Consider the following 22,305-nt stretch of genomic DNA (forward strand, 5'->3'; position numbering starts at 1 on the left):
CTCGACGCCGTGTTCACCGGTCACAAGTGCCTCCTAGCTGGGTTTAAAACACAGTGGGATCAAAACTGTGAGGACGGGTGTTTACCTGCGTGACTCTCTCCCGAGCTGCCGAGTGTAAAAAAGCACTCCCGCGTACTATTTGTGCTTCCCCGCCGAAACGTAAAAATGTCACTACACCGTTGTGCTCGTCGCCGAAACAAGTGAAAGTCACAGTGTCTCGTTGTGTGTGTGTGTGTGTCCCCTGGGTGCACTGTGCGGCGGCCTCCCCGGCGTCGGGCCTACTTGTACAGCAGGGGGATCTGGCTGTTGTGACAGTGGTTGCGGCTCATCTTGCTGTCCGCCTGGTAGAGGTTGGAGGAGTTGGAGAAGGAGGGGGGCAGGGAGTGATTGTCCGTGGTGGGGTTGGGGTAGCCGGGCGGGGGCAGCAGGGACTTGGGATCCGGCTGGGACGAGGGCGGGGGGGCATTGTGGTTCTGGTTCTGGCCCGCTGACGGTCGGCGGCGGTTGCGCAGGGCTTGTCGCTCGGCCAGCTGGTTGCGGAGCGCCGACACCCTCTCTTCTTTCTAAAGACGCAACAAGAGGAGAGAGAGTTTGTCAAAGAGTTGTCATATCCACACACACAGAGAAATAAAGGTGTGAACTGGAACTGAAAATGGTTCTTCGGAGTGACGCCATAGAAGAACCATTTCTGGTTCCACAAAGAACTATCCCAAAGAACTATATATGGTTCTTTGGGATATTAAAAGGTTCTTAATTCTTCGTTATTGGATGGTGGGTGATGGCATAAATGTGGAAAATAACCAAACCCTCCATAGTATACTGTATATTGTGCAATTGCAAATGAGACTATACAAGGGCAGATAAACAAAAACACAATGTAGGTGTCTAAGCAAAGGAGTGCAGAAATGGTTCTTTAAAGAACCTTGGTCTGAAAGGTTCCATGTGGAACCGGAAATGGTTCTTCTATGGCATCACTCCGAAGAACCATTTTCTTTATTTTTCTGTGTACACAATATAGCCATTTATTAAAAAACAAAAGACTTTATCTGTATGACATCTTTGTTACATAAGCAAAGAGGAGGAGTGAGGCAAAAACAAGGAAGCAATAGTGGGAAAGGAAACATCATTACATAAAAAAAACATGGCTACAGAAATAGAAAGAAGTGATTTATATATCAACTAACTAGTTTCTGATATGCAATATCATATTAATATTCTCAGCGGACAGAGCATGAGCAATCAAATCACTGCTTTTTGGGATTCACAGTAGTGTGTTGCGTTTCTGCCCCCCCCCCCCCCCCCCCCCCCCCACACACACACACACACACACGCACACACACACATACATACACACATAAAATAACAAGCAAGTACAGTACATAGAATATATGTGTATACATGCACATATATGTGAATGGGTATTTTCTATGTACATCAATATGTAACATACAGTGTCTACCTCCTGGATGATCTTGTGTTTGTGTATATGTACAGTATATTTGTATGTATTTGGATGTGTGTGTGTGTGTATTTATTTATGTGTATTTGACTTTACTGTAATGTGTCTGCCTGCTTTACCTCCTGGATGATCTTCTGCAGCTCCCTGTTCTCTCTCTCCAGCTGCCTGGATTTCTCCTCGTCGTTGTTGTTGGTGGAGGAGCCGGTCTTCAGAGTGTCCTGCTGCTCCGACTGCCATTCACCGCGGGTGATGAGACGACGCATCTGGACCGCCACAGGAACGGGAAGTCAATAAACGACAGGACACAGAGCCAGCAGTGAGAAGAGAAGGTCTGGCAGTGGACTACAGCTGGGTAATTACTCTAACTACTGAGCTGCCGTATCGTCTTGTCCCAACAGAAGACATTTTCTTATTCAGTGCCAAAGCAGACAGTGAGTGTACAAAATATTCAACACCTTCCTAATATTTGCAGCCCCTTTTGCCCAATCCACGTCACACTTGTCTCAAACCTTAAAAATCCCTTCATGACTGAAGTGGATTTAAAATGGTAATCCTCAAGATTTATTTTTTCTTATTTATTTTTTCTTATTTTGGTGCTAAGCGGTCGTTGCAGCTGTGTTTTTGCACTGTACTTCCCAGAGTGCAGTGCAAAAGATCACTTGTCAATCAAACAGTTTGTCCAGTACCGCAACGTCTTTTTCCTCTGATTTTCTGTTGATGCAGTTTGAGTTTCTGTAGGTGGCGCTCTTTTCTCTGTCTGTTCAGCCATGGTGGCTATCGCTGCTCATGCTAACTACCCAGTTCTTCTTCTATTTATTCCAAACAAACTGCTGTTGCTGCTGCCAGAAACGTAAAATGCATCACTTCCTGTGCAGCAGAGGATTTTTCTGAGGAAACAGCTACCAGACACCGGGTGTTTAGAACAGTTACAAATGTAAAAGCTTTCATAAACTGGCTATAGGTTGAATCACTATTGTGTTATATCAAATATCTATATAGAAATGTCACAAATGATTACTTTAATGGGTGAAATCAACAATTAAAGACTGGGCTGGGACTCACATGAGCAGCTAGCTAATATTTAAAGTTCATAACCTGCCCTTGTATGGACAGTGTCATTTTCTTACCAAAGGACCTGGAATAAAGATGGCTGCCTTGTTTTTGCAAGTTCGTAAACACTGAACTGTGAGATGGACCATGAGGACTGAATGCATTTCCAGAAGTCTGCCATTTTCATGCACCATGCAGTGTAAGTTCTCATAGCTTCCCCACAGAGACTGAAGTGAGTATGTTTGACCTTTGGTGTTAGTGTGCAGTGAGTGTACTTTGAGTGTGTGCAGCAGTTCCTAAAGGTGTCGGTCATGAGTCAGAGCACCTTGGGCACGAAAAGCACCACCAGAGTGATGTAGGCAGAGAAGACGATTGCTAGAGAGGCAAAGGCAAAGGAGGCGTCCTGCTGTGAAGAGAGGATCATAGTCACCGGAGCCGTGATCATGCACAACACCTGCAGGAAGAGAGAGGGAGAAACAGAGAGAGAGAGAGAGAGAGAGAGAGAGAGAGGGAGAGAGAGACAGAAAAAAATGGAGAAGTTGGAACAAAGAAGAAAAAAATTGTAAAAAGAGAAGTGCAAGTGAGGTTTAAAGTAAAGAGAAAGAAGAAGGAGGCGTAGAGGAGAGGAGGTGGAGAGAAAAGAAGAGTTAGAGAGCGAGAGAGTGAGAGGGGAGGAAAATCACATCCATAAAAGCATTAGGCATCTGTTTATCATTCCGAGTAGAGCTCCCATGTGAAAACAGCATTAAAAAGTCATGACTGAAGTGGCGGTGGCGTGCTGACAATCACCACATTGTCGTCTCATCAGGGCCTGAAGAGCTCACAGCTGAGCAAAGAGGAAGGAGGCCCTTTTTTTTTCAGATGCCATTAACTATTGACATTGCCATAAACACAGAATTGTGTGTATCATAACATAAGATGGTGCACTAGACTTGTCTTATATTATGGAATAAGCACACAAGCTCTCACACTTGTTCAACCGCATTTACCGCTCTCATAAATAACCATGAATGATAGCTCAATGATAAACCCTTTCCTTGGCAGAATGGGGGAAAATCAATGCATTCATTAATTACATATCAATAAAGTATAAATTGATGAATGCTTGGATGCTCATTAAGTTAGGGTTAGGGGAAAATGGAGATCTCGGTAAGCAGAGGAAATAATGTAAATAAGCAGTTAAGAACTAATAAAATTGTTTGCCTGCTGTTGATCCAAACAGAAAATTCCTCTGTCTATGGGTAAGTGTTTGATGTGACAGAAAATACTTTATCCACATATTTCACATCAGTTCCCAACTTACCCTGTGTCAAGAGTGCCAGCAAATGGCAGTGAGTATTTGTCTAAAGTGCAGAAACCGAACATAATGGCAGCTATTTCAGTGGAAAGTGCATTCTGGGTGCCTCTGTTTAAGATGATTCACTTGCTATTAACAGCCGCTGAATTTTTTTTTACGACTGACTGCTGTATGTACACTGTGCTTTAGAGCCCAAATGGGTACATTTTCAAACTTATTCCGGCTATAGGGCAAGGCACTTGCTCCATGCAATGCATTGTGGATGTGCTCTCTACCAAAAACACATAAAAGTAAGAATCCATAATCCACGCACTGTTCATCATTCCCCTCCCCATGCGTATGCTGCAGTATAAAGCTACACAGCATCCAGCTACAAGACTAAAGTACACTTGAGTTGGATGAGATTTCAGTACCACCAAAGTTTTGTGATACCAAATCCCTATTGTGTATATGATTTGGGATGTTCTGAAGGATCGTAGCATCAGCATCAATATTCATGATTCAAACAAGAAAGTAGCTTGTGTTGGCAGAATGTGGCGGGAAATGCCTCCATATTTCCACATTTTAGACAATAAAATCACAAGCCAAACTTGTGGAAAAGGTATTTAGCTTGGAAGTTTCTGTACCATGTACTGCTCCAACAGGCCGCTATCGATCTACATGTAGTTTTCAGTAGTTTTTGCTGTGGTGCTGGGTTATCTGGTGTTGTGATCCTTTGCCTGATGCAGGTATGTAGGGCACAATAGCGACAACCTTAGTGCACACACAGCTCATCTTTAAAGGAAAAATCCACCCTTGGATACTTGTATACTGTTAGATATCATCAGTCTGTGCAGCCAGTGTTGTAATTTACTTTTTTGCTGCATCCACTTTCCCTCAACCTGTCTCGTCTACTTCTACTTCAGTTAGTGATTTCCTACATTTCCCAGAATGCCTTGCGACAACCCCCAGAGAACGGGCCTGAACTTACTGCATTCAGTTGTGGGTTATACGTGTAGGTGGAGAGAGCAAGAGTGATAGCAATAGTAAGAGCAAAGAGAAGTTTTTGAGTTTTGAGTTTTTGTGAGTCAGGAAAAACTGAGAGTGTTGTCCCTTACACAAAACACAACACGTCTTGTAGCTGCAATGCATTCTGGTCTATTGAGACCATGAAATAACAATGGGTGGGGACTTATTGTTCCAAAACAGAGTACAGGCAGGAAAGTGAGTTTTGAAGGACATAAATCTCAGCACCTGGCAAAGTAATTGATGAGTCACCGGTGCTGATCAACAACCCTATCAACCCCCCACAGATATATCATGGCCATTCTGTGCTATAGGGCAGTAAAAATGTTACTTATTGCCCCTTAAACGTTATTCAGCGTCCAACAGTCTGCAAAACAGGCAAAACAGCAGAAAGCAGACACTGGCGCCCAGATGCAGGAGTTAAGGCGTGAGAGCGTCATTTCTTTTTTGGACTCACAGCGACGTTGTAAATAGCCATCCCCACGGCCCGATGGTCATTGATTTTCTCTGTGGAGACAGATTTGGTCTCGTAAGCCAAAAATATGCCCAGCAGCAGCAGCAGGCCCTTGTAGCCGTACACCACGCCTAGAGGAAGAGGGGAAACAAGAGGAAGAAAGGGGTTAAACGAGTGAGTGAGGGAGAGAGGGAGGGAGTGAGAGAATTAGTGAGAGAGTGAGCATGTGAGCGAGTGAGTGAAAGAGTGAGGGAGAGAGGGAGGGAGGAGTGTGTGTGGGGGGGGTGGGAGAGTGACTGAATGAGCAAGATAGTGAGAGAGTGAGTGAGAGAGTGGGTGAATGAAAGAGTGAGGGAAAGAGTGAGGAGTGGGTGAGTGAGTGAGTGAGTGAGTGAGTGAGTGAGTTTATAATGCGACTAAGGCAATAATGCAGAACCTATATAAACACCACGCTCTAATTATATTAATGCAATTATGATCTTAGTCAAAGTAAGCATAATCATAGTTGCATTTGTTGAACTGTGGTCAAGTTGCGCATGTGTCCAGCTCATCGTGTCACATGGAGTGAACTTGCAAGATATGGAGATGATCGGGTTTTTAGACGACCTTAATGGTGACATGTTTAGACGAGTGTCAGAAAAAAGTAAGGAGGAAGGATTTGTCAGAACAACTGAACAAGTTCACGTCTGTTGGAGAGCAATCAAGGCTGCAGACTGCAGAGCTAAAAAGTAGAACTCAACCAGCAGCTCTAACCCAAACACACTACGACCTCCTTAATGAAATTTAATTATTTTTCTTGGCAATAAAACCTCCAATTCCCACGGCTCTCTCTGGGCAAAAGAAGTAAGTACTTCACTGATGTAAACAGGATTATTATGTGGAGTTGTCTAATAGTGGAATCATGTAAACAGGTTAATCAGACACCTTACTCGCAGTATTGGCAATAGTCGCATTATTGTGTGCATGTAAACGTAGCCAGTGAAAGAGTGAGTGAATGAGGGTAAGAGAGAGTTCTACAGAGAGAGAAAACCAAAGATTAAGATTAAACAGATACTGTAGAGCAGAAAGCCTGAATATGTAGAAAGCCAATCAGACGGAATGACAGAGAAAAGAGAATATAGCAGCGAGAGCAAGAGGAGCAGAGAAGAAGAGAGAAGAAAAGGGAATGTGTGCGTCTGAAGAAGTTAGACACTTCTTCAGACTGTCCATTGTTTCTTTATACCGCTTGATATTAATCCACTACAGTATCTTTTCTTCTCAGAGAGAGGAAATGCTATGGGGCAATGGCCCAGTTTGTGACCCACATTATTTGAATTTCAACACCATTATACTTTCATAAGAGCTGCCACGCTTAGAAAGACAGGAGAGAGAGTGAGAGAGAGAGAGAGAGAGAGAGAGACGGTAGTGACGGAGAGAAAGATGAGGGGAGACGATAACATGAAAGTACGCGAGAGGGAGATAAAGTGAGAGAATGACTGACTGGGTGAGTGAAGAGAGGGAAGAAGAGAGTGTGTGGGATGACGAAAAGAGAAACGAGGAGGGAGAAAAGAGAGGAAAAAAAATCAAACCGGGGGTGGTGGTGGCAGGGGGGGGCGAGGGGGCTGTGATATGAGACCTGCTTAATTCAGAGTGAACGGTGCATGATATATGTGTGTGTGTGTGTGTGTGTGTGTATGCATACGTGCCTGCGTACGTCCATGTGTCTGACAGAGATATTCAAAACCAGAGCGGGAGAGAGCGAAAGAGCGACAGATTGAGATAGGAAGGGAGAGAGAGAAAAAAAAAGCGGGCAGAGAGAGAGAGAGAGAGAGAGAGAGAGAGAGAGAGAGAGAGAGAGAGGAGAGGAAAAGTAAGATTAGAGTAAAAAAAGAAGAAGAAGAAGAAGAAGAAGCGAGGACGGATACCGAGCCACGTGTTCATCTTCTCTGAGCTGCAGTGTTCCAGCAAGGGCTGAATCAGGACGTCCAAATCTCCTTTAGGGGCCTCCTTAGTGAACTTCTACTCACATGAGGATGGAGGGAGAGAGAGAGAGAGAGAGAGAGAGAGAGAGATAGAGAGAGGAGGGATGGAAGGATAGGAAGCAAGAGAGGAGACAGGGAGAGAGAGAGAGAGAGAGAGAGAGAGAGAGAGAGAGAGAGAGGAAGATAGAGAGAGGAGGGATGGAAGGATAGGAAGCAAGAGAGGAGACAGGGAGAGAGAGAGAGAGAGAGGAAGATAATGAGAAACGATGAGACAGCAACACAGTGGAGAAGGAGGTAAAAATGCGCAGTAAGCATAAGCCAGAATGACTGTATAGCCAAATTCCCTCGGGTGCACAGGTCCCTCCCACAAGTCAGATTGGGACGACTGAATTAATATACAAGGGTGTCAGATATTCAATACACATACACTTCCCGTCAAAAGTTTGGGGACACTTTGCCTTTTCTAAATTTTCAGAGTACTATTTGATTTTCTCTGTTATTTTTCCCAATTAATTTTAAGCAATTTTATGCTTTTGTTAGCATAAAACAGCTATTTACTAATACTTTGGATATTCAACACTCAGCTTCATGTTCATCAAAGTCTGTGTCCTCTGGTATGAAGAGAAGGTTTTTCATGGCAGAGCATCGCTGAGGAAAAACTGACTGTTGGCATGAAGAAAGTGTGTGCAACAGTTACAGCTGCTGAGGGAGGTTTTTTTTTTGGATGAACGTATAGTTTAATTGTTTTAGTGTTATGTTGTTTTTTTTTCTCAAATTAAACCTAGTTAGTCTTCATTGGGGGTTAAGTTATTGCAAACCGACAAAGAAAACATGCTGGTTTATTAATCATACGCAAACCTCCTCAAACCTTTGATGGGCAGTGCATACGAAATATTAAATCTTTGAAATACATGAAACGTAGTTATTCCAAAATTCCCTATTTAGATTAAACTGCAGTGGAAGTGAGTGGTGTGCGGATTTGGGCCGATAAGGTTTGACCTTTTTATTTTCATTTGTTTCCACACATTAACGATGTGCTTACGGTCAAATCAAAAGCAAAACTGTAATTTATGAAAAATTGATCTTGATGCCGAAATTAGAGAGTTGCATTGATATTCGTGACATACTATCAAACGCTAAAACGCTTTCTAGCATTATTCAAGCCACGAATGCCAGAGATATAATTCCAATTTGTGCTTTTTCACGTTACATTACATTTACCCTTGTTTTAAATCCTGTTCTTTGATATGACTGTAAGATGGGATCTAGGATAAAGCCAAAGAACACTTTTACAAACAAGGCCCAGTGTCTCTCCACTGCGTTATTGATCGATGACAGCGGCTGCACAGTCTGTGCAAATGGACTATGACACACAAATTATCTCCTCTGTCTCTCATACTCTACCTCCACCGTAATGTGCAGAGGGTCCACGATCTGCCAGATCATGAGTGACAGGAAGTCGATAGCCAGCAGCACTCCAACTGTTGCATAGAGTTTCCATGGCTCCAAGTGCTGCTGGGAGTTTGAGCGCAGACACACACACACACACACACACAAACACACACACACGCACAACAACAATCATCACTGTCCAAGGGCATCGCAAGCCAGTCCGCAAACAAAGACAAACAACCAGGACAAATAATACGACAGGCGTCCTTGTGATTTCTGGATGACCGGGCACGAATTGTCTGAATGTGTGGCTGTGTGTGTTTTTGTGTGTAAATGTGAGTGCTCAAATGTGAGTGTGTGTATTTTGGGAGCGTGGGTGTATTTGAGGGCGTGTGTGTGTGTGTCAGTTTGTGTGTGTGTGTCAGTTTGTGTGTGTGTGTCAGTTTGTGTGTGTTTGCATGCGACACAGAGAAAGCTGCAGCTGCTATATTTGTGCTGCCATCTCAAATCGTCACTTGTACACACTGAATTGACATCATTTTGCGCGGATAGTTTTCGACGCTTCCAGTATCATCTCCTATTATTGTGAACTTAGGCTATAATGGAAGAAACGCAGCCGTAACCGACACAGGCAGCGGAAAAAAAAAAGAGCTCTCCCACTTCGCTCCCCCTCTCTTTCCACACATCCTTTTATTCAGCCACGCTGGCTTACTACCAGCACCTCCAACACTGTTAACAGCCATTCAACCGTGCAATGGCTAAAAACTGAAAAATAAAATAAAGAAGAAAACGTATTACGCAGTCCCGGGCGCCTCTTCACTTGAGTTGCATGAAAACGATTTGAAAAGCGCTCATTCTCCCCTCGATTTCTGACGCGCGGCAAAGTTTCTTTAAATACTCTCACAGAGCTCGCTGGCAAATTGCCCTTCTGTGGACATGAAGAGAGTTGAAAGTCAACCCGATTCGTTGTGCTTTGGCTCAAATAATAAAGCCCCCGAAGGTTGGATTTCTGCATAGAACTTTAATACTCATCCATATTCATAAATATTCCATAAATGGCTTAATCTCGTATTCTTCTGATTAGGTCTTAGAAATTCCCACAACACATCGCAGACTGGCAGTATCTCGCTGGCTCCAGGACACACTATCTTTGAGGGGAGGCGCGCATACACACACACACACACACACACACACACAAACACGCTAGCATGCATAATCGAGCTGATGACGTGGGTATCAAGGGTCTGCGTGTGTGTGTTTGTGCCTCTGTGCCCAAATACTGTATCTGCGTCTGTGCATGCATGTATGTGTGTGTATGTAGGTGCATTCGCTTCATGTGCGTGTGTGTGTGTGTGTACTCATGTGTTCCCAAATACTGTATCTATGCCAGTGTGTGTCCAAACCCCCTTATCCCTGCGCTCTCGCTACAACTCGCCGTAGTGAACGATGCCGGCCTCTTAGAAGCTTATGTTACCAGGAAGCCTGTAAAGTTTAGAATGGCGGGGGAACTTTTTTTTATCAGCCGGCGCCACACATGCTGCACGCCGCTCGGCCTGGACTCCCTCCCTCCTCCCCCTCCCTCCCCTACCGAGACCTCAGAGGAGCTTATCCCTGCCTCCATCCCTCCCGCCCTTCATCCATCCCTCCCTACCTTCTTCTTCTCCTTCTTCTCGTCCTTCTTCGTAAAGAGGGTGTGGACCCACCAGATCTTGGTGAACATGCTGCCGTACGCCAGGCTGAAGCCCAGACCCAGCAGCCACAGACGGAACTGGAGAGAGGAGAGAGGAGAGAGGTGAGAGGAGTGGAAAGAGGAGAGAGGAGGGGAGAGAGGAGAGGAGAGAGGAGGGGAGAGGAGAGGAGAGGAGAGGAGAGGAGAGGAGAGGAGAGTTGGGAGGGAGAGGGGAGCCGAAATGGTCAAGGGGAGTTCAAAAAATGAGAGGGAGGGGAGGTGGAGGTGGAGGGATACAGAAGAGGTGGGATGAAGGGAGGAGGTGGAGGGAAAGAAAGAAGGAGACATAGGTGAAGAGGAGACAGAGATTGGAAGAGGGAGAGAGACAGGGGGAGGGAGGTTAAACAGACCGTTAAACAGCAACGAAGAAACCAGAATTGAGGGAGATGGACAGCATAAGGAGTCAGATTGGGTGATGAAAAAAAAAAAAAAAAAGGCAGACGATAAGGAGAGCAAAAGAGAGAGAGGGAGAGAGATAATAAAAGTTTAAGGAAGACCGAGTTATTGGAGAAAGAGAAAAATGAGCCAGAGTGCAAGGTCAGAGGCAGAGTGCGAGAGAGAGAGAGAGAGGCAGAGCAAGGCATGAGAGGGAATAACTGGACAGGGACAAAGAGCAGAAAAGCGACAGAAATGGAAATCTACCGCAATAAATCTCTCGCTCTCGCCTCCGCAACACAAAGACTCAACATGGCTGACAGAAACATGCTCCCACTCCTCATTAGGGCTGGGTGCTGGCGGTCAGAGCTTTTTTTTTGGCACCGGCTGAATCACATCGGTACTACCGACTGCTAAAAATGTGTTAAAGCATTCAGTGAAAAAGTTTGGTACTTCAGTGTTTAATCTGACATCGTCGTTCATCCAATCGCCATGCCTGTTCTAAATCCTAACTGCTGATTGGCTCGCTGGGTGTCTGCTTGCGACAGGCAGGAAAAAACAAACATGTCAGGGGAGTCATGACACCTTCACCTAGGGCCGGGCGATAATTCAATACTATCGTTTATCGTCTTTCAGTGGAAGCATATCGTCATGATATGGTGATTCTGGGATATCATGACACACAACTCTGCTGTCTAAATTGATGATAACAAGGTGAAAATTTCAGTTCTGTTTGACATCGCACCCTAACATTACCATTCGCTTCAATTCTGTCTCGCATGCCATGCAGACACACACAGTCTCTCTCTCTCTCTCTCTCTCCCCCCCTCTCCCTCTCTCTCTCTCAGTCTCTCTCTCTCTCTCTCCCTCTCTCTCACCTGGCAGACCACGGGGAACTGGGACCTGTGGACGTGGTGGCCGTCGATCCCCAGTGGGAAGACGGCAGCCAGAGCCATCATGCAGCCCACCGCTGTCATGTTGTTCAGGTAGGGCTGCGAGTTCTGGATGTAGCTGCAGCAGAGACAAACATACATACACAACAGACACATTCAGAGACGCTGACAGTTTACGTTCCTGCTTACCAATTGTTTACACACTAAAATTGGAACTTCGGACACAATCACTGAAACCTGAAGCTCATGTATCAAATCCCTAAACCAAGTCTGCAAAACTACAAGCACATTTTCAGCTTTTCACTCAGTTTGCAAAACACTACACACAATAATGTGTAGTTTTCTCTCATTATCTACATTAGGCACAACATTCAAAAACTAAAATCACGTGTGTTCATTTGGAAGCACTGCCATCCCAAATGCTTAAATCATTTACCAATTGGCAACATCCACTCATCACACATATAAACACTAATATCTGAATTGTTCACTCAGAAATCAGAGCTTTAGCACTGTAAAAAAGGCCACAGGTGAGCTCTCTTGTTTTTGAGAACAATGTTGCAGTGAGAGCTAGAGGAAGAGGAGTGACAGTAAGAGGAGGAAGAGGAGGACAGGGACAAAGAGGACTAGGAGAACAGTTATCTCAGATGAGATCCGGGTCACTTTGGTTCACCATGTGGTCCACATGGGTTGAGCATGAGGGAGGGTGGGCAGAGAGTCCAGACCAGCCTGAGCTTCACTGCTGCTTCCAACATCCAGAAATTCAGAAATGAGAACTGGCAAGTAGCCTCCTGTCACCATGCTGCTGTTCTTCATACTGTAGTATACTGTAGTAGTAGTAGTAGTAGTAGTAGTAGTAGTAGTAGTGGTAGTAGTAGTCCTACACATCAGTAGGCCTGTGCTACTCAATGATGGTTGGCCAATGTTACAGTAATGTGTCATTTCATATTGAAAAATAGAAATATTCTTGTACCCTAGCCAATCACATCATGTTTTTAGATCTTCTGCAGAACTGAGAGACGACCAGTCTGTGTGAACACGGCTTTTTTTTTTTTTTACAGAAAACCTTTTTTTTTCCTGTTTTTTTCCTACTGCATTGTGTTTTGTATGTAGAACACTTCACATATCCAACGCATTCAAGTGTTGAAATAAAGTATTTGTGATTGAAATAAAGTATTTTATATATTACTGTATACTGTAACAGTCTTTTACAACATGCTACTGTGCATGAATGTACCTCTGAACATGCAAAAGGCATAAGTCTACTGATGAGATATTCAAAATAGTGTTTTCCGTTAAGCACATCAGTGTGTAGTCGGTTGTTAGAAAGATCTATTCATTTGATGGTTGTGTGTCATTTTACTGCACAATAGCATTTTGAAAAGAGATAAAATGGTGTGGAGATAAAATTTGTGGAGTTTTGCATTTTGTGTTAGTGGTTTTGTGTTTTGTATTAAGAGTTTTGAGAAAATGAGCCCTAGTTTCAGAAAATGTGTGTAAGCAATTGTGAAAAACTGTAATTACCTCTAAAGTTTTCCCTTAAGTCGAATCAAAGGTAAGAAAAACAAAACTATTACTTGCATGTCAGGGAAATGCTATGGATATATTCTGTATCTGCTGGCTCTTCTGCTTCATTTGGGCTATAGCACTTCAACTTAATACATTTAAAGTGAGATATCATTTTGCCATGGCAGTGCCAGTTCATCGTGGACGTCTTAAGCTCCTTATCCACATTTCCCTGCTCGGCAGCATGACATATTGATATCAGCCGGAACTTTGTAAATCTCTACTTTCATTTAAAAATCAAGCACTGTAGATTTGAGTAAAGCGTGGCTGTGGTAATCATGTTGAAACACTATATGTGAAGGTACAGACAGGGTTTAAAGGATAAAAGAGTAAAAGGTAATTACCATAATAAGAAATGTAATTACTATCTGATAGAGAGAAATGTGTTTATTTAAATATCACATCAGACACAATGGGAGTATTGCAGTATTCTGAGGAAGTCCAGATTCAAGACCCGTGTATTTAACACAGTCTGTGATTTACCACAACACCCACCCACCATACCAGCGTACAAACACACATCCACATGAACACACTCATTTGGCCTCGTATGTTAAAGGAGAAATCCATCCTCGGATACTCTTACACTGTTAGATATCATCAATCTGTGATATTCAAAGCATTCCAGGAGTTATTTTATGATCAAGTGTTGTAATTTACTTTTTTGGTGTATCCGCTTTCCCTCAACTTCTACTTCAGTTAGCGACTTCCTACGTTTCCCAGAATGACTTCCTTCCTTTACTCAAAAAGCAACATATCTATTGAGGCTTCTGTCTGTGGAGAAATTTGTCTCTCTGCCTCTTCTATGATGGATTTCTCCCTGTATGATTGTTGAATGTCGGTGCAAAATTGTGAGTCTAGAAAGAAGCCCTCGCTCTTTGATTCCGAGGGACTGACACTAAAACCTGACATTTACCGCTGATGTTTTAGATAGGTGAGAAATATTCTATTATCAAACTCCATTGTAGCTGCACTGGAAATATCTCAATGTGATGTCGCATCATCTTAATTTGGACAGATAGCCGAGAGAATAAGAAAAATACAGCGGCAAACAACAAAATGAGCCCAGAAATGAAAGACACTTCATTGATAGCTCTATTTTTAACAGCGTTAAAGTGTTGTTGGGTGGATTTCTCTTGTTTTTAAAGTGAATTGGTTATGAACTTTGGTTGCCTAACAAGGCAGTTTGTGGCAACTTGTTTTATAAAAAGTGCTTAGTGAATAAATTTGATTTGATTTGATTTGACTCACAGTGTTTTGGCTGCTGAACGCAGCCCTCGGTGAAATTGTGTTTGAAATATAATCAAAGCTGGACGAGGGCTTGACTGGCACATTGGAGCCAGCCAGATATTCCCAAAGGAACAAACCTCCCCAACTCCTAGAAAACTCCAGATAAGCTCACAGACTTATGGGACTTTAAATCACTTTGACCCAGGTCAAACATAAAAATATTGTATTAAAAAGGCATCAGAGATATACTGTGCTGGGTTCACAGACATGGATTAAGCCTAGAAATCCTACATCAAAAGGCATTTTTGAAAGGAGGTCTATTTGCATTTAGTCTAGGACTATGCTTAAGCTGTGACAATGAAACCAGCTGCTAGATTGCAAAAGCCACACCCAAAATCACTAACTTTGCAATCCTTAAACTCAAGAAGCAAAAGTGCTGTTCCATATTTCCATTAACCTTTAAACAGAGAAGGATTTCTGCTGAGCACGGAAGTTTTTTCTTTCTGCACCACCCTGCTTCACATCATAAAGTTACACACATTCACACCTGGGAGCTCCAGTTAAGTGCCTTGCTCATAGGCCATTGATGCTCCATGTTATTCATCCTCCCATTCTCATTCGCTGTGAGGGAACTTACCGGACGTTGCTGTTGTAGATGTTGAAGGTGAGACAGACGATGCCCAGCAGGATGCCGAGGCCAGCGAAGACGGAGACCGCCGCAAAGAGCTTCTGAGACAAGAACCTGAACTCCTCAATCACCACCGTCCGGTCAGCTGGAGGCCCAGCACCTGAGAGAGAGAGAGAGGGAGAGAGGGAAGAGAGAGAGAGAGAGAGAGAGAGGGAAGAGAGAGAGAGAGAGAGAGTAAAAGACAGATGGGAAGGAGAGAGTAAGGGAGAGAAGAAGAGAAATAGAAAGACAAAGAGAGCAAGACAGACAGGGAAGAGAGTGAGAAAAAGAGAGAGAGACAGAGAGAGAGACAGAGACAGGGAAGAGAGAGAGAGAGAGAGTAAAAGAGATGGGAAGGAGAGAGGAAGAGAAATAGAAAGACAGATAGAGCGAGACAGACAGGGAAGCGAGTGAGAGAAAGAGAGAGACAGAGAGAGAGACAGAGACAGGGGAGAGAGAGAGAGAGAGAGTAAAAGACAGATGGGAAGGAGAGAATAAGGGAGAGAGGAAGAGAAATAGAAAGACAAAGAGAGCGAGACAGACAGGGAAGAGAGTGAGAGAAAGAGAGAGAGAGACAGAGAGTAAAAGACAGATGGGAAGGAGAAAGTAAAGGAGAGATGAAGAGAAATAGAAAGACAGAGAGAGAGAGACAGACAGGGAAGAGAGAGAGAGAGAGAGAGAGAGAGAGAGGAGAGACAGTAGAAGGGAAAGGAGTAAAAGAGAGAGTATAAGACAGATGGAAAGGAGAAAGGAAGGGAGAGGAAGAGAAATAGAAAGACAGAGAGAGAGAGACAGACAGGGGAGAGATAGAGAGAGAGAGGAGAGACAGTAGAAGGGAAAGGAGTAAAAGAGAGAGTATAAGACAGATGGAAAGGAGAAAGGAAGGGAGAGGAAGAGAAATAGAAAGACAGAGAGAGAGAGACAGACAGGGGAGAGATAGAGAGAGAGAGGAGAGACAGTAGAAGGGAAAGGAGTAAAAGAGAGAGTATAAGACAGATGGAAAGGAGAAAGGAAGGGAGAGGAAGAGAAACAGAAAGACAGAGGGAAAGAATGAAAGAAAGAGAAAGGGAAAGGGAGGTAAGATAGAAAGAGAAAAAGAAAGAGAAATAAAGAGAGATAGAAAGAGAGAGGGAGAGAAAAAGGGAGTAGAGATGGTAAGAGAACCTCAACCCACACTGAGGATAATAGTGATTTTATAATGTACTGTAGAAGATCTGCGACACACATGGCAACTTAAGCTAAAGCGCAAAGAGGCAAAAATATAATCCCATAGTTGCAGAAAACAGAACTTCTGCTTTCTTAGATCAAATGCAAGTTTCATATATCATCGTTTGGATTCCTTTAATATGAATAACCAATTTTATAAATCAAACTTGTGTCTGAACAAAGTGTGCTGAGGTCTCTTCTTCTACGCCTACAGCAAGACTGGTAAAAAGCCAATAAATGTCAGTCAAAAGTATATGGGTGTCTTCTCAGGGGAAACTAGAGAACTGACACCAGAACATGGCTGCACCCCCAAGTGAGCTGTTGACTAATGGAATATGTCAAATATGAAAAAATAAATAAATAAAAAATCAGCACTCTCTTTTCTCACTGTGGCATTTTGCTGACCACAACAATGTTTCGCCAACATTTACAAGCATCAAATTATAGCAGAGAACCTATCGCCGCAGTGAAGAGAAAAACCTCGCAACTCGCAATTTAGATGTTTTTATTTTGCTTGCTGGAATTGAGTGTGTATGTGGTGACGTGTGTGTTGATGAAGTGACATGACCTTTGGAGCTTTTCACTTATTGTTTTCGTATTGTGGGCGTTGTGAAGCCCGTGGAGACTGTAGCAGTGATTAAGGGCTTTACTAATAAACTTCACTCGACTTGGCCTGTGAAAACTACTCAATACACATTTTGCAGTTTTTAAAATGCATGAGCAAGAATTGGAAAATAAGAACACTTTGGACAAATACATTTTCCTGCATTTTTGAGGTGCGGAAAGTTCAACAGAACTTATCGTCTGGCACTCATAGCCAGAAAAGTTGTTTTTTTAATGCATTAAATAAAAGCACCATTTGCATTGATGCCACAGGTGTCAGAGACTCATTTGCAGTACATACTGTATATACTTAACACACAGGTTGACATCAACATAACTTGCACTCCTCCTGCTGCAGTAAAATATTGTTAATGACCAAGGCACAAAAAACTAAAATGTACAGCTCTATCACCAGTGATTCATACTTACAGTAAATTACAAATATGCATAATTATCACACAGAGGTTGGGCAACTTTGGTGTTAATTAAGAGTTGGAGCTTTAGGGTTTTAAAGAGCGCGTGTGGATGCTAGTATACGCTAACTACTCAATTATTCATGCTTGTATAGCTTTAAAAGAGAAGCATTCCTAACTGAGGATGGTTCAAAGTGGGGCAGATGGACTGGGAGCCTCTCTTTACGCTCAACAGCCTCTGACTGTCTGTCTGTCTAAATCTGGGATTGCCTGTGGATTTGTGTGTGTGTGTGTGTGTGTGTGTGTGTCTGCGTCTGTGTGTGTGTGTGCTCCTAAGTATGCCTACGTGCATGTAGGCGTATGTATATATGCATGTAGGCCTATTTGTGTGTGTGCATGCATTGTCATGTGGGTGCATGTGAGTGCAGTGGAGCATCTGTGCGTGCATTTACGCATGCATGTGTGTGTCTGAGAGAGTGTGTGTGCATGTCAGAGGGGAAGCAAAGCAGTAGTGTCAGCACTGTGTGAAGTCAATGTGTCAGATGTCAGAGGATAGTGTCAGAGTGTCGCCCCCCAAGGGTCGCAGGGTGTCAGGACGCCCCTCCTGCTCTGTTTTGATGCTTGTCAGTAGAGACCAGTCTGACTATGGACTGACGCTATAAGACTTTCTTTGAATATGTGTGTGTGTGTGTGTGTGTGTGTGTGTGTGTGTGCAAACCTACATCTGCACAAGTGTCCCACCAGGCAAGGAGAGCATGACATTCAGTGCATAAAAGAGATATAAGTGTGTATTGACCCAAACTAGACACATGGATGTGTTGTGGTACAACCTTTTTTAGAGTGTATGTATGCATATGTGTGTGTGTGTGTGTGTGTGTGTGTGTACGTGCGCGCAATTGCGTTTGTGTGTGTGCGTGTACGGTCCATTCAGTCAGTGCGTTTGCACCATTTAAACACTCCGTCCTTGATCAAGGAATCAGGACAGGGTGTTGCCATGGAGACCCAGCTCTATAACAGTTGCCACAGCGATTAGAAGGAGAGCTGAGCTGAGAAGTGGTTGTTAGGGCGACCGTAAAGAGAGTGAGAAAGTGAGGGAGGGAGACGCCTAGTAAACACTGAGGAAAACAAGAGGAGGGGTTAAGTTGAAAACACCTAAGCTTACTCCACCCTGTCAGTGTGCAGCAAACCAAGCGCGCCCCTGTCAAAAAACTGTCTTCCCCAAACTGAGTCAACTCCAGAGAGCCGGAAATCATTATTTCCTCTTGACAAGTGGATGTCACCTCTGTCCTCATTTGGTTAACAGTACAAACAAAAATCTGTCTGTCAACTCAAACACACCTGCCAAGAAGGTAAACAAAACTCGCCTCTGACGCTTTAGAAAGCAAGCCACTTTCACCTCTGCAGGTTTTAATCACACTGCGGCTGAGCCCGTCACACCTCAACAAGCCACAGCGAAGGACATGTTACCTACATGCATACAGGTCACCCATCACTTGCCACTGATGCTGAACTGGACTCACTCCCTCTTCTGGGTTCACTTAAGCCTCGGCAACAGATCATTTCCTTAAAAGCCTAAAAAAGGCGGCTCTCTACGGGCCCGACCGGCGTGCAGGATTGATTAGCGGCACAGTCGGTCCAGGCACAAGTGTGTCACCTCTCCAGGGAGGGATGGGCCAGTAAACAACCGCAGAATTGGTCTTGGTGGCTGAGGCAAATCAACAGTAATAGCTTTTCACAGCAGACTAGAATATGGGCAGTGTGGCACCCAAGTCTCAACTTCCCATCAGCAGCGGCGAGAGTAAGTTCTGGTTTGTGTGACGCAAGCTCGAGCTTCTCTATATCATTCTCTATAGGAACGATGTAAAACCGAAGTCCTATTCAGTTGTTAAGGTTAGCCAATCAAACTTAACTGTTGCCCTACAATGGCTAAATATTAGCTTGCTGTGCATCTGCTGTGCTCACACCAACATTTTAACACATGTTGGACGGTGGGTGAGCTGCCAGCTAATTTTGGGTGAGAGTCAGCATCCAAATGACTAGCTTTACTCAAACTAGTGGTTAGACATAATTCAGCATGATTACATATCATTTAAAGAGTAAGGAAGTCTAAATTAAGCGAGCCCTGTGAGGTCTAATGGGAAACTCTGCTGACTCACAGCATGACAGACACAGACAAATACAGACACAGGAAGCCGGACGAAGACGGTGTCATGAACTCCATCTCACCTATCCAAACATCGTTGCCAAACCAGGAGAGGTTTTTCTGAGAGCTGTCGTAGTAACCAATCTTCTTATAACTGCCACCTAGATGTTGGAGAAAGAGAGAGATATAGCAAAATAGAAGAGAGAGAAAGAGAGTGAAAGAAAGAGACAGATATAAAGAGAAAGAGGGAGATAGAGGAAGTGCAATTAGCACCATTCGTCTAATTCTTTTTCTCCCCTGGTGTTCCTGGGCGATCATCATTTCAAGCAGCAGCAAACAATACGAACCGACTTGACAGAACTGAGAAACATTCATATTCATATTTCCGCCATTCAGCGATCGTTCCTGTGCTTTCGTATCATGTACTGCACAGAAACGCCACAATGAACAGATAAAGGAGAAATGAGTGATGAAAGGGTGCATAAAGAAGGACAAACAAAGAAGTACCAAGGGGAGAAGGAGAAGGAGAAAAGGGAGAGGAGAAAAAAAAAAGGAGCTTATGTGGCAGTCTTGACCAGGAATACTGATTAGGTCCCAGAGCGATTCAGGGATTCAAGTCAGGTCGTCTCATTGTGGATGTCAAATTACCTCGACGCCACAACAGGAAATATGAGACAGAATGTGTGGGGAGAGGGAAGGGATTATAAATTCTCATCTTTTAGGACACCAAAAAGAACAGAGGTAGAAAATAATCCTCAACCTTATCCTGCGCGGGGAAACTCATTAAGTCACTGGTGACAAATAGGGTGCCATTTCCAGAAACAGCTTAAGACGAAGGCTCGTGCCCAATTAGACCGAAGCCTTGAGTCAACACATTTCTGCATCAGGCCCATTCGCCCCATTCGCATGTGCAATTATGGGACATTGAGACCAATTGCAGTGCAATCCCACTGCACCCCAAAAAAACAAGAGGCTTTGCTCTGAAATGAGAAATGAGAGCGGGAATGAAGAATACAGTCAGCAACGATTTTTTTGACGGATGAGTGACATTTACTGTTCAGACCGGCTTCTGCAATACGGCGTCTGTGGGAGGACAAAAAGGGCCGAGATAACAGAGTGCTTTACCTTGCAGCTGTTCGATAAGAGTCATTGCCATCCTGGAGCCCTGGGCATCGAACACCACATGGCCCTAGGACACAGACAGGAGGACGTTTCTTTTACTCCAAATAATTAACCCCTTAAATAACCCCTTAAATAAGCTGTCATTAAGAGAAATACATTCCCATTTAGAGCCTGGGGGAGGAGGTGCAGGGGTGGGAGGGTTACAGACACCTGCGTCTTGTACCATTGGCCATCTCACACATCTTTGAATTGCGTCAGTGTGAGATTAAATCCACCCAGACCCATTGCCCTAACACACACACACACACACACACACACACACACTCAGTCTAATTTGATATGTATTGTATGCAGTAATGTAGTGGTAAATCAAAAGGTTGGTAGACTATGATCTGCTGTCAGTGGTCACCATATGATTACCAATACAATGTATTTTACTGGATATATGCCGATATTATTCATAATGATGTATTTTCTGAATTGCTATCAGAAAGATTGATATTGCTTTAAAAAGTTAGGTAAACTATTCTAACAAATAATAACAGGTAAACTGAGTTGGGTTGGGTTCACCCTCCTCTACATCCTTGAATGTGTCACATCAAACACTTTATTCTTCATTATTTCCTTCCCTTCGAACCGTTTTACATTTACATTTGGTGATCCACAGTGACTTACAATGAGTGCGACAGCAGAATAAGTTTAAACTGCTTGATCACTAACATTACAAGCAACCAGTGTGCGATAAGAGTCTAAACCACAGCAGCCAGCCAGTCCAAAGATGTGACGAATATTTCCATGACCCTACAATATTCATATTTAATAGAGAAGTGCTGGGTAAATTAATAAGAGCGGGGCATAAAAATACATTTTCATCATCATTCATCACCCTTCCCTTCTTTTTCCTCCCCCTCCTTTCCCCATCTGCACTCACCGACACTCCCTCAAAGGAGCTGGTGTTGAGCGCCCTGTAGATCTCGGAGGTGATGTCATGGTTGTTGTAGTTGAAGTCCTCCAGGCGTCGGCCCTTGGCCTTCAGCGGGGCCACGGTCTTGTTGAGGGCCAGAGCCAGAGCCCACACTGCATCGTAGGCCAGAGGAGCCTCCTGAAACCCACCGGTCTCCTCGGGGTTCATCCCTCCCAGGCGGGACATCAACGCAGCCAGAAACTCCTGCGACGTCTGATTGGACGAGAAACAGGAAGAAACGGACATCAGGATCAGGAAGGAGTCCATCTCAAAGATTGTTTTGTCAAGGATTGTGTTCTTTCTGGTCAATCTGCAATTCAATATTTTTTTTTTAATCTATGGTTGATTATGAACACAAATTTTTTTTTAAAGGAAAGTGTTGACGCCAATCACCTTTACTACTTTTATTATTGTGCTTTTTAGACAGTGGTAAAGTAGGGGAGAAACAATTGAGAAAGATCTGGCAGGATTCAATCCCTCAGGACTGATCTTTGGTGTCTATTGAAAACATACATAGATTTTTATTTTTACTTGTCTGATTTCTCATGTGCAAACTGTTAATATGTTTTGATGGGAACCCACTTGATATCAATAGGATTTGACTGAACTGAATGGCTTCATCCTTGACCCAGAAACACCCTACTATATAAGGCAGGAGTGGACTTCAAATCCGTCCGAAAACTATTTTATGTCTTGAAATAAATCCTGCTCATAAATATCCTCACTGTTGAGTGTGACCCCATTGTTTTTAATAGATATCTGGTACAAGGATAATG

General features: G+C 43.6%; 1 protein-coding gene across 2 annotated transcripts in view; it reads right to left on the minus strand.

Moving 5' to 3' along the window:
- Positions 1-278: 278 nt before the first annotated feature.
- gabbr1a (gamma-aminobutyric acid (GABA) B receptor, 1a) overlaps positions 279-22,305 on the minus strand; it is a 46,642-nt gene continuing 24,615 nt past the window's right edge. For both annotated transcript variants that reach the window (XM_071907164.2, XM_071907165.2), the window contains 12 exons: positions 21,497-21,742; positions 20,569-20,632; positions 19,527-19,604; positions 15,049-15,199; positions 11,601-11,733; positions 10,270-10,386; positions 8,631-8,738; positions 7,170-7,263; positions 5,269-5,396; positions 2,835-2,963; positions 1,579-1,722; positions 279-563 (listed from right to left, as the gene is read on the minus strand). In XM_071907164.2, coding sequence (XP_071763265.1) covers positions 279-563; positions 1,579-1,722; positions 2,835-2,963; positions 5,269-5,396; positions 7,170-7,263; positions 8,631-8,738; positions 10,270-10,386; positions 11,601-11,733; positions 15,049-15,199; positions 19,527-19,604; positions 20,569-20,632; positions 21,497-21,742 — 1,677 coding nt within the window. The remainder of the gene's footprint in view (positions 564-1,578; positions 1,723-2,834; positions 2,964-5,268; positions 5,397-7,169; positions 7,264-8,630; positions 8,739-10,269; positions 10,387-11,600; positions 11,734-15,048; positions 15,200-19,526; positions 19,605-20,568; positions 20,633-21,496; positions 21,743-22,305) is intronic.

Source organism: Centroberyx gerrardi, chromosome 12 (assembly GCF_048128805.1).
Source record: "Centroberyx gerrardi isolate f3 chromosome 12, fCenGer3.hap1.cur.20231027, whole genome shotgun sequence".
Classification (NCBI taxonomy): domain Eukaryota; kingdom Metazoa; phylum Chordata; class Actinopteri; order Beryciformes; family Berycidae; genus Centroberyx; species Centroberyx gerrardi.